This window comes from Haplochromis burtoni, unplaced genomic scaffold, assembly GCF_018398535.1.
Source record: "Haplochromis burtoni strain Fernald_Lab_line unplaced genomic scaffold, NCSU_Asbu1 Contig_169, whole genome shotgun sequence".
Lineage (NCBI taxonomy): Eukaryota > Metazoa > Chordata > Actinopteri > Cichliformes > Cichlidae > Haplochromis > Haplochromis burtoni.
Window position 1 is genome coordinate 581,071 of NW_024582530.1, and position 18,729 is coordinate 599,799.

General features: G+C 40.1%; 1 protein-coding gene across 1 annotated transcript in view; it reads left to right on the plus strand.

The window, feature by feature from the left end:
• LOC102301855 (sodium- and chloride-dependent GABA transporter 3) overlaps positions 1-18,030 on the plus strand; it is a 22,902-nt gene extending 4,872 nt beyond the window's left edge. The window contains exons 2-14 of the mRNA XM_005933543.2: positions 1,722-1,856; positions 2,368-2,505; positions 4,560-4,671; positions 4,789-4,921; positions 7,107-7,241; positions 7,432-7,535; positions 8,293-8,417; positions 8,543-8,655; positions 10,523-10,660; positions 10,760-10,862; positions 12,958-13,058; positions 15,934-16,104; positions 17,839-18,030. Of these exons, the coding sequence (XP_005933605.1) occupies positions 1,722-1,856; positions 2,368-2,505; positions 4,560-4,671; positions 4,789-4,921; positions 7,107-7,241; positions 7,432-7,535; positions 8,293-8,417; positions 8,543-8,655; positions 10,523-10,660; positions 10,760-10,862; positions 12,958-13,058; positions 15,934-16,104; positions 17,839-17,940 (1,610 nt within the window). The 3' untranslated portion in view covers positions 17,941-18,030. The remainder of the gene's footprint in view (positions 1-1,721; positions 1,857-2,367; positions 2,506-4,559; positions 4,672-4,788; positions 4,922-7,106; positions 7,242-7,431; positions 7,536-8,292; positions 8,418-8,542; positions 8,656-10,522; positions 10,661-10,759; positions 10,863-12,957; positions 13,059-15,933; positions 16,105-17,838) is intronic.
• The last annotated feature ends 699 nt before the right edge of the window (positions 18,031-18,729 follow it).

Consider the following 18,729-nt stretch of genomic DNA (forward strand, 5'->3'; position numbering starts at 1 on the left):
GATTTTTTTACAACATTTTATATAAAAGAAAAACGAGAAGCACATTAATTCATAAATGTGATCTAACAAAGGTAAAGGGAAAAAATTAACCATGTTTGCTGTTCATATGGTTTGTAATTGGGATGAAGTAAACATCTGTTGAGTAATTTAACATAAAATTGTTTGATAGTGTTAATTTGGAAAGCCAAAACTCTAGCGGGTCCACCAGACCCATGAACACTGGCTGAGTAACAAAAATACGAACACCACACAAGGGTTAAGACAGTTACATCTGTGTAAATGCTGAAAATGACTTTTACCAAGTACATTACATTTATACTCATGCAGTGTGTACTTATGAGGGTAAAGAACTACTGCAACAGTGAAAGTAGAGCACGTTCAGTAGTTTCACACCTGGACAAAGGTGAATCACTTTAATACATTATCCTTGAGACTGAGTGAGTTCAGCCAGCCTGCGAGCATTGGAGTGTTTCACGGTTATCTTTTATCAAGATGTCACAATGTTGCGCCTCAGCTTGTTGTGCTGGAAATCTCATATTTACTGCTTCTATTACTAATGTGTGCATCGTCTCAACGTTTCACTCCTTATATGTTTTCCCACCTTCAGTGCACAGGGTTAGCTTGCTATTTCAGTACGAAATTTAGTGTGGAAAATCCTCAAATTTACCTGCCCACCAAAGACTTATTTCCTTGTTCTCATGTATATAAACTTACAAGACCTTATGGCAGAAAGCCATAGTATTTAAAATGACATGAAAAAGGTATGGGCAATTAAAAGAAACACTGTAAACAACAAAATAGATATGGTAACACAAACACAATAAAACTGAAAAATATAGAATTGTATCGATTAAGGATACAAAATCTAGATATGAAGGGCAAACCGATTTAAACAGGCAGAGAAAACACAAAAGGATTTGAACTGAACAACAATGACTATAGAAGTCATTTTTGATAGCACTGTGGTCTGAGAATAGAAATGAAAAGCAGTTTTCCACATTCAGTATTAACTTGAGCCATGCGCCTGTTCATCTTAGCCGCTATGATGCCTGGCAGGAGCTTCCATGTGGTACTGAGGCAGGTTATTGGCTGGTGGTTAGCTGGGACAGGTCCTTTCTGGAGGTCCTTGGGGACCCGGACTGTTCGGCCTTCAGTTATCCATTCTGGGTCTGCTCATGGGTTATCAGCTGGTTCATTTGTGCTGCCATACGCTCATGGAGTGCAGTCAGCTTTTTTAGCCAGTAGATATGAATCATGTCGGGGCCTGATGCTGTCCAACTCTTCATACTGGAGACCTGTTCTTGGATGTCTGCCACTGTGATGCTTACTGGACCCTGTTCAGAGAGGTTGCTGTGGTCTTCTCTTAGATCTACTAGCCACTGAGCATTGTTGTCATGGGTTGTGTCCTTCTCCCAGATGCTCATACAGCATTGCTCCATTTCCAGCCACGGTGGGGCTGTTCTCATATTGTTCCCTCACCACTGAGAGTACACCTTGGATGGTTCAGTGGAGTACAGCCTACAGTTTATTCTCCTTCTGTCTCTCGGCTGTATGGCAGTTTCTAAGGCCTCAGAAATGGACAGCTTGTTGAATTTCGTGGGCACTCTGTTCTTCATTGCACCATTTTGCAGCTCCAGTAGTTTGCTAACTGCCTTCAGCACTGCCTTGATTTTTGTTATCTGTCTTTTTTCATCGTCTCCGATGTGTTCGTGTGTGTGTAGGTGCCTTCTTGTTGCCTTACCTTTTCTTTGCTGTACTGTGTGGCATGCCACTCTTCCTCCTGGAAACTGTGATTGGTCAGTACACACAGGAGGGCACTATCACCTGCTGGACCAAGCTCTGCCCGCTGGCACAGGGTAATGAGATCATTTCTGTTTAAATATTTACTTACAAATCCAGAGGATCTTAAAATGTTCTGTATGTGATGGGAATTCAGATTAAAAATATTAAAAGCAAAAAAAAGCTTAGGGTTAATTTAGGCAAAATAGAGTTTGTTTGTTTGTTTTGTTTTTTTGAGCCACACCAGCCATGTCTTAATAAAACTGATGAATGCTGTAACACATTTACTTCTTAAAGAATGAGGCTTAGTCCCAGTTTTCTCTGCAGGCTGTGGTAATAATCAAAAAATATTTGTGACAGTGGTTTTGAACAATAATTTATATACTATATGCTTCATTTAGATTTTTTAACCTGCTTTCACTGGCTTACGACTTGCAGATGTAGCTGCCATATTTACTTCTTATTTTTGCTTAATTATTTTGCTTAACATTGACATGTTGTTGTTGTTTTTAGCTATATCAGTGCTCCGTCATATTACTGCTTAAACTGATTTATTTATTTAGTTTTTTGGATGCGTTCTCTCTTCAGGAGCTGGTTATTCTATCATCATGATCCAGCTATATTCCAGAGTCTACAGCATTGTTTTGGCCTGGGCCCTTCTCTATCTTGTTTACTGTTTCCGAGACCCTCTGCCCTGGGCTACCTGCAACAATTCCTGGAACACAGGTCAGATTATTTTTCCAGGCACCCTTTTTTCTGACATGTCCTCCCACACTCTACAGCTAGGAAAACAGCTAGCCTATTTATATGTTCAAGCTATACCTTTCACCACAGAACAAGTCTCAATGCTTCAATGCTGTTTGAATGTGTTAGCAAACTGAGCTGTTAGATTGGACTTTAATCGGGTCAGCATAATGCATCCTCTCAGAATGGTGCAGGCAGCTTTAGAGGGCTGATTTAAGGCTAAACATTGATCAGGCATAATACTCTGACAGGTAAAGTGAATAACACTGATTATCTCTTCATCGTGGCATATGGTGGGATATGTTAAAGAGCAAGTGCAGAATTTTTTCCTCAAAGTAAACATGTTAGAAGCAGAAAAAAAAAATCTGCCTGGAAAGGAACAGTAGTGAATCAGTGACAGGATCACGGGTGGCCAAGGCTCACTGATGCATGAGAGGAGTGAAAGCTGGCAGGTCAAACTGCACCCAAAAAGTTAATTCTAGTTCTCACAGAAAGGTGTCAGAAAACATAGAGCATCACAATTTGTTGTGTATGAGGCTGCATAGCTGCAGACCAGTCGGGGCGCCCATACTGACCCCTGTCCACCACTTAAAGCACCAACAATGGGCACAAGTCTGCATTAGAACTGGACCACAGAGCAATGGTAGAAGGTCGCATGGTCTGATGAATTACAATTTCTTTTACATCAAGTGGATGGCCAGGTGCATCTGCCTCGCTTACCTCGGGAATCTTTGACAACATTTGACCTTGATACGAACCACCTACCCAAGCAGTGTTGCAGACCCCATACAGCCTTTGATGGAAACAGTACTCCCTGATGGCTGTGGTCTCATTCAGCGGGATAAGGCGCCCTGTCACAAAGCAAAAAAATGGCTCAGGAACAGTCTGAGGAGCATAACAAAGAGTTTGAAGTGTTAAATTGCTAAAATCTCTCCAAAATACCCAAATCATCTTGCTACTTAGAGGACTTAAAGGATCTGTTGCTAACACCTTGGTGCACATACCACAACACACCATCAGGGGGACTCCAGGTCAGAGCTGCTTGACAATAAAAGAGCAACCAAAACAGTATCAGGCAGGTGGCCATAATGTTATGACTGAGTGATGTATGTATAGCTGTTTAAGCAGTGCATTGTTAAATGGTTGGTATTTCTACAATTTAGCCTCTGTACACCACCACTGTGGATTTTAAATCAAAGTGTCAAGACACGATTAAAGTGCAGACTTTCAGCTTTAATTCACAGGTTTTGACGGAAGAATCACATTAATTGTTTCTGGCACTGATTCCAGGAGTTGAACTGGCGTTTGGTAGCTGTTCACTGGCACTCTCAAAACGAGAAAAGGGATGCTGACACAAGTCAATGAGGCCAGCATTAGGCTGAGCAACCAAAACAAACCTAACCTTCAGTAGTGACCCACTCGTATACATTCTTAAAAAGTAGGAATGCACCGGCACACCATGCTGTAAACCTGGAGGGTTTACAACAAGGCGTAAACCTTTACACCTTGTAAACACTTTGATTACTGTCAAGGACAGCAGGGTCAAAATAGACATCACCAGATATCCTCTGTTCAGATTCAACTAAATGTTGCACTAATTCACTGATTATAGGGGTTTTTTGGGTGGCTGCTGCTGTGGAGAAAGAGCAGGTTGTCAGAAGGCCGATGGTTCGATGCCTAGCTCTTACAGAACTTTTGTCAAAGTATCTCTTGGGAAGAGTTTAAAATCTGCCCTCCAATCTTGTTTGATTTAACAGCAGCCATGTACAAAGGCAAAAGACTTTGTCGCTGTCCAAATACTTATGGATTGAAGTGGATACTTCACATTACATTTCAATCACTTGTAACTGATTCCTTAAGTTTGATGTGAATATAAATACATATTTGCGCTGTGTTGCAGCCAGTGTCTTGAAACAAACAAATATATGTTTTTTGTTGTTTTGTCCAGATTCAAAAACACCCATCACTCTTTTATTCACCAATGTTACATTCAAACAGAGGAACTAACCATTACATCTCTGAACTGATGTCCACAGATAGATGTGTGGACATCACCTCTGCAAACCAGACTGCAGTACACAGTGGCAACGCGACAATAGACTGGAAACTGGGAAATCTCACAAAATCTTCAGTCTCAGAGTTCTGGGAGTGAGTCAGCTATTTTTACTTTTTTTCACATTACATTGCAGCTCATTTAACCAGAACTACACTATGTTCTTGTTAAATATTTATGCATAGCTAACCATCTCTGTTTACTCTCCACAGGAGACAAGTGTTGTCCATATCCGCAGGAATAGAGGAGCCTGGTGCAGTAAAATGGGAGGTGCTGCTTTGCCTCCTGGCCTGCTGGGTGGCCTGCTACTTCAGCATCTGGAAAGGCGTCCGCTCAGCAGGAAAGGTCTGTAAAGATGAAAAACCTATGATGAAAAACAGAGAAGAGCCATTTGAGATACATACATACGATTTTCACTGGGAGTTGTCCAGATGTCCTCCTGTCTTTTTGTCAATGCCACTGTATCCAAACCAACATCGTAACAGGTTTCAAACCATCTTGTTCTTATAAATTGGCCATTGGTACTCCTCCGCTCCCAAGGAGTGGAAGATTTTCACTTTCATGGCCTCTCACTCTCTAGGATTGTGGTAAATGTTTTCTATATAGCGTTTTCTACTCTATTTGAGCACTCAGAGTGCTTTATACAACATCCCTTTTTCACATACAAGCATTTTTAAAGAAGTGCTTTCTGTTTAATATTCACACTGATAAACTTATCGGAGAGCAACTTGGGGTTCAGTATCTAGGATATTGGTATATCTGTAGCAAGGATACTTGTATATAGACCAGAGTATCTGGGAATCAGACCATCCATTTTCCAATTAGTAGATGACCTGCTCCACCTCCTGACACGCCCGTTGTGTTTCGTGTCAAACAATGCACTGTGAACATGATCCAGACACCCTGTTATCTTCTCTCTGTTAAAGTTGATTTAAAATGGACTGAAGAGAAGTGGAAAACTGTTCTGTGGTCAGACGAATTCTAAACGGAAATTCTTTTTGGAAAACATGGACGCTGCATTGTTCTGAGCAGCAAGACAATACTAAACTGTGTGTGGCATCTACTACACCAGCATGACTTTATAGCAGAAGAGCCTGGGTGTTGAACTCGCCTGCCGGCAGTCCAGACCTTTCACCAACTAAAAACATTTCCTCACAAAAGAAAAACAAACATTACAAAGTGGACTCAAGAATGTTGAGCAGCTAGACTCCTGTATAAGACAAGAACGGGACGACATTCCTCTCCCAAAATCCAGAATCTAGTCCCTCAGCAGGTGCTTCATCTTTTTGTTCACCTGTAGTGTAGTGTCTTGTCAATGGTGGTATTATTCACATGACTATGGATGTAACAATAAATAAATCAATCTTTCAGATCATCAAACAAGTCTTATTATTAGACAAAGATAACCAGAGTAAATAGAAAATGCAGTGTATAAATGATTATTTCATTTATTAAAGGGAAAAAAGCTCTCAAACCTACCTGGCCCTGTGTGGAAAAGTTATTGTGCCCCGCTCGTTCTGATTATTCCCACGCCCAATGAATCATCTGTTTGATAAAATGACATAGACTATAAAAAATCTCCAAAACCAACGCATCATGCCACAATCTAAGAAACACCTGAGCTCACAGACACTGACATCTATAAGTCTGGAAAAAGTTTACAAAGCCATTGCTAAGGCCTTAGTTACTATGGTGAAACCAATTAACCGAATACTGAGAAAACTTGGAACAGTGGTGAATCTTCCCAGGAGCTGCCTTCCATCCAAAATTACCTCAAGAGCACAATGAAGGCTCATTTGGGAGGTCAAAAAAGAACCCACAAAAACATCTGAAAAACTGCAGGCTTCACTTGTCTCAGTTAAGGTCAGAGTTCATGATTCAACAGTAAGAAAGAGACTGGGGGAAATGGATCCATGGGAGAAATCCAAGAAGAAACCACCGCTGACCAAAAAGAACACAAAGGCTCATTTGCCAAAAAAATAACTTGGTGACTGACTTTTGGGAAAATATTCTGTGGACTCATGAGACAGAAGCTGAACTTTTTGAAAGGTTTGACTCTGTTACATGTGACATAAAACTAACACAGCATTTCATTAAAAGAACATCGTACCAACAGTTAAACATGGCGGTGGTAGTGTGATGGTCTGGGGCTGCTTGCTGCTTCAGGACCTGGATGACTTGCTGTAATCGATAAACATCCTAAGTGATTTCTGTCTAACATTCACACTCTTTGCTCCTGTTTATACATAATGGGAGATTGTGGTCATTGCTCTTGAACTTTGAAGCAGACTGAGATAGTGTATTGCTATTGTTGAGAGTATCATACAAAAAAAGGAAACAAACAGGGAGTTAGGAGACTGGAAACTGTGTGCAGACTCCAGGTCTCTACAGTTAATATATGGAAACAGAAAAAACAAAAAACAAATGACTCAACAAATGAATAAAAATAATGTTGATACAAGCGGGAAAATGAAATACTACAGGATATTTCCTCATTCTGCCAAACAAAATGATTTCTGTTTGCTTTCAGGTGGTGTATTTCACAGCTGTTTTCCCTTATGTGATGTTGGCCATCCTGCTGGTCAGGGGATTGACACTGCCAGGTGCCTGGGAGGGCGTGGTCTACTACCTGTATCCAGATCCTTCTCGTCTGGCAGAGCTTCAGGTGGGGAAACCTTTGAACTTGTTCGAGATACGGCATTTGTGAAAGGACTTTTATTGTTTTATTGTATAATGCTTTAATCCTGGAAAGTTAAACCTTTTACTTGCGATCGGTTGTGCTGCAAAGTAATAACATCTCTGTGACTGCATGATATAGTACTGATGACTTTACGTGTTTTCTAATCTTTAATCAGGTCTGGATGGATGCTTGTGCTCAGGTCCTCTTCTCGTATGGTGTTTCATCAGGGAGCTTGATCACACTGGGCAGCTACAACAGAAAACACAACAACTGTTACAAGTAAATAATGTGTACCACAAGCTGCCGACGGGCCCATTCCACAAGCGTTCTTCAAATGACTGTAACTCAGTTAATGTTTAAGCTAGAGACAAAATTCTAATGGTTTTGGAAAGAAGAAAAGACGAGCTCAGCAGTGATGTTTGTTGGAACATGGTAGCACTGCTCCAGAGTCCAATGACCATAAACGGAGCCAATGGTTCACTACATGAGCACCGCACTTAATGTTACCTTCGGCAAATGCTTTGCTGCACAGAATCTGGGTTTCAATACAGTTCATGTTGTACATAGAAAGACAAATGAGATGTAGGTGTATATCATGCTACCGTCCAGGTCAAGTCTTCTTCAGAGAAGACTGTGCATATTTCAGCAATGCAGTAATAAACTGCATAATGCTGCTATTCCAACACAATGGCTTGATAGTAGAACTGGCCTGCCTGCAGTCCACACTTTTGACCAGCTGAAAACATTTAGAGCATCTCTAAATAAAAACAGGACAAAGCAGAGCCAGGATTGCTGAACAGCAAGGATGCTGTATCAGACAAGAATGGGACAACATTCCTCTCCAGCAGCTGCTTCTCAGCTCACAGACGCTTATGCTACACTGTAGGAAGCGTCAACCTGTCCCTTTTTTTGAGGGACAGTGAAGTGACCACTGTCATCAAATACTCTTACACTGTGTGTGTGTGTGTGTGTGTGTGTGTGTGTGTGTGTGTGTGTGTGTGTGTGTGTGTGTGTGTGTGTGTGTGTGTGCGCTCAGGGACAGTCTGTGGTTGTGTGCGCTGAATAGTACCACCAGCTTTGTTGCCGGGTTCACGGTTTTCTCAGCTCTGGGCTTCATGGCCTATAAACAGGGAATTCCTATTAACATGGTGGTGGAATCAGGTAGGAGAAGCTTTTGTATTTAGAAATTTTGTATTTTATCTTAACTGTCACAAATTTGTTGCAAACGATATGATACAAGTCAAACAGAGGCGACAGATATGTGAATGACTCTCATGTGCTCCCAGGCCCTGGGCTGGCATTCATTGCATTTCCTCAGGCTGCAGCCATGATGCCAGTTCCTCAGCTGTGGGCAGCATGCTTCTTCTTAATGCTCATTTTGTTGGGGATTGATACAGTGGTAAGGTAAAACTCTCACATGCTATTCCCCCAAAATCTTTTTGTTTAACTTACCAAGACTTGTCACCGCTGCTCATACTTTGCTACTCAGGATTTTCTTGTTTGAATAATGACACCACTTAAAGAGCACTTCATAACATCACACTGACTTATGAAACTCCTAAAAATCCTGTTTGATTTTTTTTCCTCACCCTCTTATTCTACCTACATATTTAGTTGTCATAGTAAACTAAATGGATACTTTAAAAAAGGGCCCTTTTCTGGCTTGATTAGATAAGTACAGTGAAGACTTGACAGGAAAGGAGGCGGAAAGAGGAAGACATGTGGCAAAGGGTCTAAAAAAGGTTTTATGTATCAGGACACAAAAAAATTGTTCAAGTCAAGTCAATTCAATTCAATTTTATTTATAAAGCGCCAAATCACAAAAACAGTCGCCTCAAGGCGCTTTATATTGTAAGGTAGGCCCTACAATAATACATACAGCGAAAAACCCAACAATCGAATGATCCCCTATGAGCAAGCACTTTGGCGACAGTGGGAAGGAAAAACTCCCTTTTAACAGGAAGAAACCTCCGGCAGAACCAGGCAATATTATCTGGTCCTTACCAGGATCTAAAATTATCATGAGCAAGATTTTTAGAGATTATACCATGTAATTATCAGTTCAACAAAAACAAAACGGAGCACCTTGCCCCTAACCAGTGTTTGGACTTTGAGACACTTTGACATAAATGAATGTAAACCTCAATGAGCTGACCTCACTGCTGTAAAAAGACTGGGCCAGAATTCGTCCACAACGATCTGAGACTAATAAAGTCATACATAAAAAAAAAATTACTTCAATTGCCAAAGATGTTCCAAAAGCTAACTTGTTATGGGGTCCACTTAGTTTTTGTTAAATAAATTATTACACTGTGTTTCATGCTGTGTCGTTCATCTGAGGTTGTATTTATGTTATTTCGATTCCCGTCAAGCACCGGATAACTTTTCCTATGTTCTGATACCTAAAACCTTAGAAATGAAACACTTTGGTCTCTCTCTTATTATTTTGTCCAGAACTGATAATGCAACAATATACAAACTGAACGGTGGTTTACTGTCAGAGCTTGTGACAGTAGATGCACATGTATTTAATTTTTCTTGTTCCAATGCAGTTCAGACAGTATCCATACAAATCCGAAATCCTTCTGTAGTAACAGGGTTGAGAGGAATGACAGCTGAGTTTAGGACGTGCCATACACACACAATATGACTCCTGTAGTTCAGACACCAGTAGTGTTCTGTTGAGATGTTGTTACCATGCATCTGAGCTCTGCAGCTTCCCAGTGCTGTAATTAGCTGAGTGTTTGTTAAACACCATCGTTTTTGTGGACATTTTTAAGCATGTAGGGCTCCTTCACCTGAAACCTTCTGGTATCATTCGTCATTTCTCTTCCACTACTAAAGTAAGACCTCGTGTTTTTAGAAGTGTGAAGAAAAGAAGAGTGATTGAATATCCAGCCAGCATTATGACAGAAGCTTGCTGATGGCGAGCAAAAGGACCTGAACATGGTGCAACATGCTAAGGGACATTTCACTAAATATTAGTAGGAATGTATGTATATGTATACTTTTGACTCAGTGTGCATTAAAGAAAATCCAAAATGAATCTTTGAAGTCATTAAAGATGTATGCTGTACAATCATTCGATCCTGGAAAAACAAAAGCTCAAGAAATGATTAAAAGCCCCAAATTACCATTACTCTCATGCCCGTGGATCTAAACTGTATTCTCTTTCATTGTTGTCTTGACCCATAAAGAAGAAAAACTATCCTTGACTTTATTCTCATTTATAATGTTTTTTTTTCAACCCTGTGTGTGTGTGCTAGTTTACAGGCTTGGAGACTATAACATCATCAGTGATTGACATGTTCCCAGGACAGATGCGCAGACCTTGGCGCAGAGAAGTCTTCCTCATAGTCTTCTGCTTAGTCTGCTTCATCATACAGATCTCCCTCACCACTCAGGTACGGCACAGGACAGCTAACTTGCAACAGATTTACATAGGAGTCGAAATACACCTTTCAGTGTATATGTACACTATGTCACTGTGGTCTGTTGTCCAGGGAGGAGTCTATCTGTTCCAGCTAACCGACCACTATGCTGCTAATGGAGCGTGCATATTATTCGTGGGTCTGCTCCAATGTGGGGCTGTTGGCTGGGGCTTCGGTAAGTCCTGAATTCCTCGCTATTAGCCTTTGTTATCAGGAGGCAGAAAATACACAAAGGGCTGGATTTAAATTGTAAATAGGTAACCAGAGTTAGCATTAAATTAAACACCTCAGTCTTCACTGAGGTTTTTGGCTTTAAATTATAGTTTAGGAGAATCTTTCTTTTGGGGACAAACATATTCTGATTTTGAGAGTGAGAGTAAAAATTAAATACCACTGTCATGTCTAAAGCTATAGTTCGTTTACAGAACCTAAAGAAGGCTTTGGTACTGAAAACGTTTATTAATAATTCTTATTTCAAACCTTTAAAGGCTCATGAACTGCATCAAGGAGCCTGTTATAGTCAAGACCACATATTTTTGAACAGTGATGCAGTTTTTGTGATATTGCGTCTTTGTACTCCACTGTGGTGGATTTTAAATCAAGCAATCAAGATGTGATTGAAGTGCAGATTTTCATCTTTAACTCAAGGGGGTTAACAAAAGCACTGTATTCACTGTTTAAGAAGTATAGCCAGTATTATAAACAGTCTTCCTTTTTCACTGGATCAAAAGAACGTGCGTAACTGACAGACAGTTTCCTGAAGTATTAACTTTTTTAAGAAAAATGTTTTCACAACATTTAACCAAGGCAACAACACTCATGAGGCATTGTTATGGAAGGGGGTGTATGGCTGCCAGTGGAAGTGGGTCACTGGTGTTTGTTGGTGATGTGGCTCCTGATAGAAGCAGCAGGATGTAGTGTTGCAGGGCTGTACTCTGCTCACATTTAGACTAATGCTGCAACACTGAGCAAAGAGAGCAACCCAAAAGTTTCTCAAGGTAAATAAATGGGATATTCCTCAATGGCCGGTTTTGTCACCTCATCTAAACCCAAAAACAGCAACTGATGTTGTCCGCAATAAAGACCTAATGGAGTATTTCAAGTGAGGAAACACAATTTGGTCTCTTTCTATTTACACAGTGTTCCAGAAAGTTTGCACCTAAAAATCTCATAAGCCCACATTTAACTCACAACAGAATACTGAAAACATGTTTAAACGGAGGAGAGCAGCTGCTGCACTTTTATTAGAGGAATGTTGCTGATAGAGGATTGTAGCGTCTCTACAGTCGTGGCCCTTCTTTGTTAGTTTTCATTTCATGATGCTCCAAATGTTTTTATTAAGTCAGAGGTCTGAACTGCATGCAGGCCAATTCAGCACCCAGACTCTTATGCTATCAAGCTTTTACTATTGTACTTGTGATAATGAGACAAATAACATTCCCAGTGAGCAGAAGCAAAGAGCAGCAGACAGTTTTTAAAGGTCTGTTGGTTAAACAGTAAATAATGGGAGTTAATGAAAGGGCACAGGAGGAGATCCTCAGCTCCGCAGATTTATACTCAGGGAGTCAGAGAGAACACACAATGTTAGCAGGGCAGAGTGAAATAGGTTTAATAGAGGCTGCCTTATTTAAGGGAGCTGTGCAAACATATAATCTTCTGGGGTTGTAATAAAACCAGGTGAGAAGTTGACAAGGAACTGAAGGAAACGAGAAAAGTCAAGGTTACTTCCTCAACACATGTAAAAATCTCAAGGAATGAATGAATGATAAGGAATCATTGCATTCTTTTTTTTTCATTTTACACAGACTTCCAACTTTTTTGGACTTGGGGGTTGTATTTTGGAACCTTTGAACGTAACTGGGCTTTGTATACAAATGGCAGCAAATCCTAAAGAGTCAATTCAAATTAGTTAAATTAAGTTTGCACTTCTTCAATCACATCTTGTTTGACTTACAGTCCACAGTGTTTGCATACAGAGGAAAACACAAAATAAAACAACGTGTTACTGTCCAAAACCTTTGGACCTAACTGTACATAAAGTCCTTTGGTAGGTAATATAATATAATATGATATAATGTAATATGTTATACCAATACATTTCTCTACAATTGCTTTAACATACAGCAAAACTGCATAAGGGAAACTGCAAAAGGATCCTTTTTGATAAATTTACTTTTAGTTTCACTGTCGTAATTCCAATACATGCTGTTACTTGTAAAAGTTTTAAAGAATTAAAGTTTAGTTTAAGAATTGTTTTGTATGTCATTCAGGGGCTGAACGGATGTGCGATGTAGTTGAAGATATGACAGGACACAGGCCATCGGTATTCTTCAAGCTGTGCTGGCGTTACTTCACCCCCCTGATCTCTGTGGTGAGTTACACATTGTTAAGATCTGCAGAAGTGACATTTTTTAAGCTACTTATTAAAACATTTATTTGCAGCTGATTCAGGATAGATGTTACAGAAGGCAAAGCCTGTCGTTTTAGGGTGATCTAGCCATGGTTTATTGCACAGTGCCTGTATACTAGACAACATGGTCCAGGAGTGTGTCTGTTTGCATTGTTCACTGAGCAGTGCTACATCATTAGACAGAGGTTCAGCTGCTTTGAGTTGTAGTTCATTTAAAGGTTTTAGTGGCAACAGCTGTGAAGATGAAGATGGCCCCAACGCTGCCAGTCAGGAAGAATTTGATTTTGTGCCATTGATGAACTTAGGAAACATGTCTCAGAGAAGTTAGGACTGATTACAAATCTCATGTACTACCCTCTGTTGTCTCAACAATGCTATAAATAGCTGGAAGCCAAAATTTGCACTCCCACAGTGGACCTCAGCTGTGCAGTTTTATGCAATAACTGTCGGCATGTGATGTGAAAATGAGTAAAGCAAATCAAATAATTTTGGTTTGGTTGGTGTTTCTACAGATTTTATTGTTATCAAAACAATCATGTCTGAGGTTTGTCCAAATGTGGTGTTTCTAACTGGCACATATTGTCCAGTAATGATTTTCTTTTAGTGCTGGAACCTAGATTGTGAAAATTTTAATCCCAGTAACATAGATTGTGTTAAGTGTAGGCTGTGTGCAGGCAGGAGTGGTAGTAGGAGGACCCAATGTGCAGACACTCGGAGGCGGAACGTGAACTCGAAACATCAATACAACCACTATAGCCCAAATTTTAATAATATGTAGTATGCATTAAGTGCATAGTAATTACATAAATTGCAAAAAAATGCAATAAACTACAAAAAAAATTAAAATCGTTTTGTTTTTTTTTTTAACATATATTTCTAGTTAAAGAAATTTAAGAGGCTTATCCCTCAAAACTGTAAATACAAAAAAGTTGCACAAACTAGTTTCCTACCACAGTAAATTTATTTTAAGTGTCTTCATAGTTTTATTTTTGAAATACACCAATTTTCATATACTACAGGAAAAACGAAAATAAATATTATAATGCAAATTTGCAAAAAAGCAGCATGTGCATCAAAATAAATTATTTCCAGCAGTGCGATATGAGTCCTAAGCATCCCAGAAACGACACAGAAAGTCATAAAGTCAAACATAACTTTTAAAAACACAAGTATAGGCTCATGAGGCCCTGATGGTAAAAAACTACATTTCTGCGAAATGACGTCACTTCCGGTTCGGGCAGGTCATGGCGGACATGCGATAGTTCACGCTGATGGACGTAGGAAGTGTTATGAACAGCTGATCGGATCGGCAAAACCTGTTTCTGGAATATTATGTTTTTGCTGCTGCAAGTGCTTTTTATGCAGTTTTTGCAAAGCTATATGTGGAAGGAAACGGTGACCTAGGACAAGCTGATGGCATAAGATGTAAGTACAACTCCTCCGGTTTCATATGCAAAAAAAATTATTGTGCTAGCTTACGTGGTTGCAGTGCTACCGTGATTTAAAAATAGTTACGCAAAATGGAGCGTGCCCGCTCCGACCGGCTTTAAAGGGTTAAATACACAGAGGGAGCAATCAGGAAATAGATAACAGGATGGAAACACAGCTGGGGCAAATCAGGCCTAAGAGACAAAGAAAGCAAAACCAGACGCATTTACATAAGACACGGACTTTCAAAGTAAAACAGGAAACATAACACAGACTGAGCTTACAGACACAGACTCACAGGCAGGCACTACAACAGAGGGATCAGAGACGTGGGACCAGGGCAGACACAGACACTGACTGGACATGGGGATATAGCAACTGAGGATTACACCAAGACATAAACCATAAGACAGAACTCTAACAAAGACCAGAAATGATAAATAATATAATAAACTCAAACCACTGGGTCAACGACCCAGGCATCCTAACAGATTGCCTTTAGATCAGTTCAGTGTATAACACATTGCAGGGTAATAGACAAAATATAATATTATATTTGTAATTTAAGTAGAATTTGTATAAAGAACACGTGAGACTTTTTGTGGATTTGCTGCACGAGCAACACAAGAGCTGCTGTTCACCAGCAGCTGTAAACCTGGAGATAAGACAAAGAATGATGGAACTGATAAGCCAGCTTGTAACATTCAAAAAAAGGACCATTTGTGTCTTGAATGTTTCATTTTGATGATTTGGGCTCATAGCTAATAAAAATCAGGAACTCACTATTTCATTATATTAGAACATTACATTTTGACTTTGAGTAAATTGGTGTTCAAACAGCATGTATAGCATGTTTCTCTCTGTCCAGCACACAGAGCAGGGTAAACCCCAGAAGATCAGTGCTAAAAATGCTGGCTGTTTGCTGTATTCATGGAAATTTGACTGGAAAGGGAAAGTATATTAGGAAAAGGTGTACAAAACACAGGAAGGATCGCAGCCGAGAGGACTGGTGACAGAGCATCAAGAGCCACCACACAGAGATTTTCAGGAGAGGAACTACAATTGTCACATTCTTAATATCAAGCTACTCGTGAGGCAGAGATGATGTCAGAAGATGGTGACTGACTGTTGCTCAGTGGCCCAAAGTCATCTTGTCCTCAGGCTTAACATTTAAGATGGAGAACCATATGACTGCATGCATACAACTAGTATAGTATCATGTTAAAAACGAAAGAACATTTAATTAAAAGATAAAGAAGTAAAGGAAAAATCATGATTAAAAACAGTGTCATTTCTGAATGAAAAGTTGCACATGTTGGTTGCTAAGGACACAATTCTTCTACACTATCTGTTCATATGCTTGATGATATTAGTGCTGCCTGTTTATTCTTCTGTTACTTCCTTAAAGGTTTGCTTCATCGGCTTCTTTCTGGACTACCAGCCCCTGACATCCAACGAAGGCTACATGTACCCAAACTGGGCCTACCATCTGGGCTGGGTCATGGCCCTCTCCTCTGTGGTTGTAGCACCCATCTGGGCTGTTAGCAAGATCTGCCTCAGCAAGGACCCCCTCAGAAAGGTAACAGCACTGATACAATTCTGACTTTTCTTTCCAGCAATATATTTATGAAACTTTCAACATAAACTAATAAAAGAAAAACCTTCTGACAACATCTCTGTCCAAAGTCACATTTGAGGAAAAAGGGATAATCACTAGCAAATCATTTCATTTCATGGGTGCAGGTATTCATTGTGACTTGCCCAAAAGAAGAAGGGGCCCAGTGTGATTTATCACTTTGAAGTGATGCCACAGCCTACGACAATTAACAACTGACAGTGGATTACTTTAATGTTCAAGAAGTCATAAAAATTGGTGTCTTCTAAAGCAAGTTCTAGTTCTGATCCCTCTGTACTCATTAATCTGTTGTATAATGTCAAATACGTTTTCTGATTAAAAAATAAACAATTCAATTAAATTTTATTTATATAACCACAACAACAGTCGCCTCAAGGCGCTTTATATTGTAAGGTAGATCCAACAGTAACACACACAGAGAAAAACCCAACAATCATGCGAGCCCCAATGAGCATTCACTTTGGCGACAGTGGGAAGGAAAAACTCCCCTTTAACAGGAAGAAACCTCCGGCAGAACCAGGCTCAGGGAGGGGCGGGGCCATCTGCTGCGACTGGTTTGGGTGAGAGAAGGAAAACAGGATAAAGACATGCCGTGGAAGAGACCCAGATGTTAATAACAAGTATGATTTAGTGCACAAATATGCTTTAAAACAATACTTATGTTGCCACCATGGTGTGCCTCAGTTTAACACTGAAAACTGAACCTGTCCATCACAGCCCCTGTGATGCAAACTGCTAATTTAAAGCTTATAGCTGGGGTTAGGGTCGGGTTGTAGATCATCTACTACATGTAAGGTTGCTGGTTCAATCCCTGGCTCCTCTGGTCTGCATGCTAAATATTCTTGGGCAAGATACTAAGTCCAAGTTGCTCCCCAATGCATCCATTAGAGTGTGAATGTGTGTGAATGTTAGATAGAAAGCCCATGTGTAGAAAAAGCATAGAAAAAGGTGCTTGTGTGAATTGGTGAATGAGACAAGTGCTTGTTGGCCCTGTTGTGCTCAGGTAGAGTAGAAAAGTTTAAGAACCAATTCCTTTGCCATTTACAGCCTTTTCTTATTTATGGAACTTTACAAATACAAAACTGGATGCAAAATCTGACATCTAACACAGGATTTGTGCACAACAAAGTACCAGCTTGAGACAAATACTGCCTGGGCTTTCATGCTGTAGCCATTTTGCACACTTTCACTGAGCAGTGCCTTCTCAGGTGGCTTTGGCTCAGAAGATAGAGCATGTTGTTTCAGGCCAGACCATTCTCACTCCCTAGGCGGGAGAACGTGTTGTTCAGGCAACTGTTGTTGTTGCGCATATAAATAACATTGAATTGAAAAATTGAATTGAAAGATCAGTGCTTCAGTCCTTGTCAATAAGACAGTGTGACTTAAAATCTAAAGATTGGCTTGAGTCCCCAGTAAGAGTGTGAAAGCATTTGCTTTGACATTTCCATAATTGCATCCCGTTAATAATGGATGGTTCCCATTTCTGTATCTCCCTCCCCTCCAGGGTCACAGTCTGCTTCCATGTTCATGCCATCACTGATAGTTTTCATCAGTGAGCTTCACCTGCTTCATTGTTTTCATGTTTGTCCTGCCAGAAATCAACATCGTTTTCTATATTTTACATCTCTTTGACCATCTTTCTCTTTGTCTGGTTGTCATTTTTATTTTCCCCAACAGCTTGTGATCGATATCTGGAGCCCTGTTGATGCCCTCACGGTGAGACCAGAAGATATCCAAAATGAATTAGAGATTAAAGCAGTGTCACTTACTGATATCTGAGTAGAGAGAGTATTTCTGATGGACAACATATTAATCTATGTATTCATATTCTTTACTTAATAAATATTACTAGAAAATAAAGCTTTGACATTTGAGTGCTCAGATAAATCTGCGTCTTGGTCATTTACCCTTGTAATAGCACTTGCAGCACCTTCTTTAATAATGAGGGGAAAGTCTGATGACTGTCTTTTTGGCACTTATTACTAGGGATGGGTATCGTTTAGGTTTTATCCGATACCGGTGCCAAATCGGTACTTTTGAAACGGTGCCGGTGCTTAAACGGTGCTCAAACCGGTGCTTAAAGAATGGAGAACACAAAATTGGTCCAAAAACCTCTCATGTTCAGCTGTTTTTTTGTAAAAAGATAACAATGTTAGCCTTTTCTGCAGCTATGGGGCATATATGGTATCACTCTTGGCTGGAAGCAGTGCTTAAACAATGGAAAAAACACAAACTTTGTCCAAAAACCTCTCATGTTTAACTGTTTTCCACTTTTTCTTTGGTCATTTTAGCCTTTTTGGCCAGGGTGAAGGGAGTATCTGCCATCAAACAAGAAGACAGCCGCATGTAGCTATGATGATGTTTGCTAGTTCACCTTACATGCATTAATGTAATAACGTGGTTAGCCTACTCAACGTAAATTACACACGAACAACATTAAGCTACTCACGCAGAGAAGAACGGCTGCTGCTGCATCATCATCCGTCATCATTTCTGCTACACTGGCAGGGCTAGGGGCCAGGACTCTCCTCTTCGGGTTTTTGGGGGATGTTGCTAACTCCGGGTCTG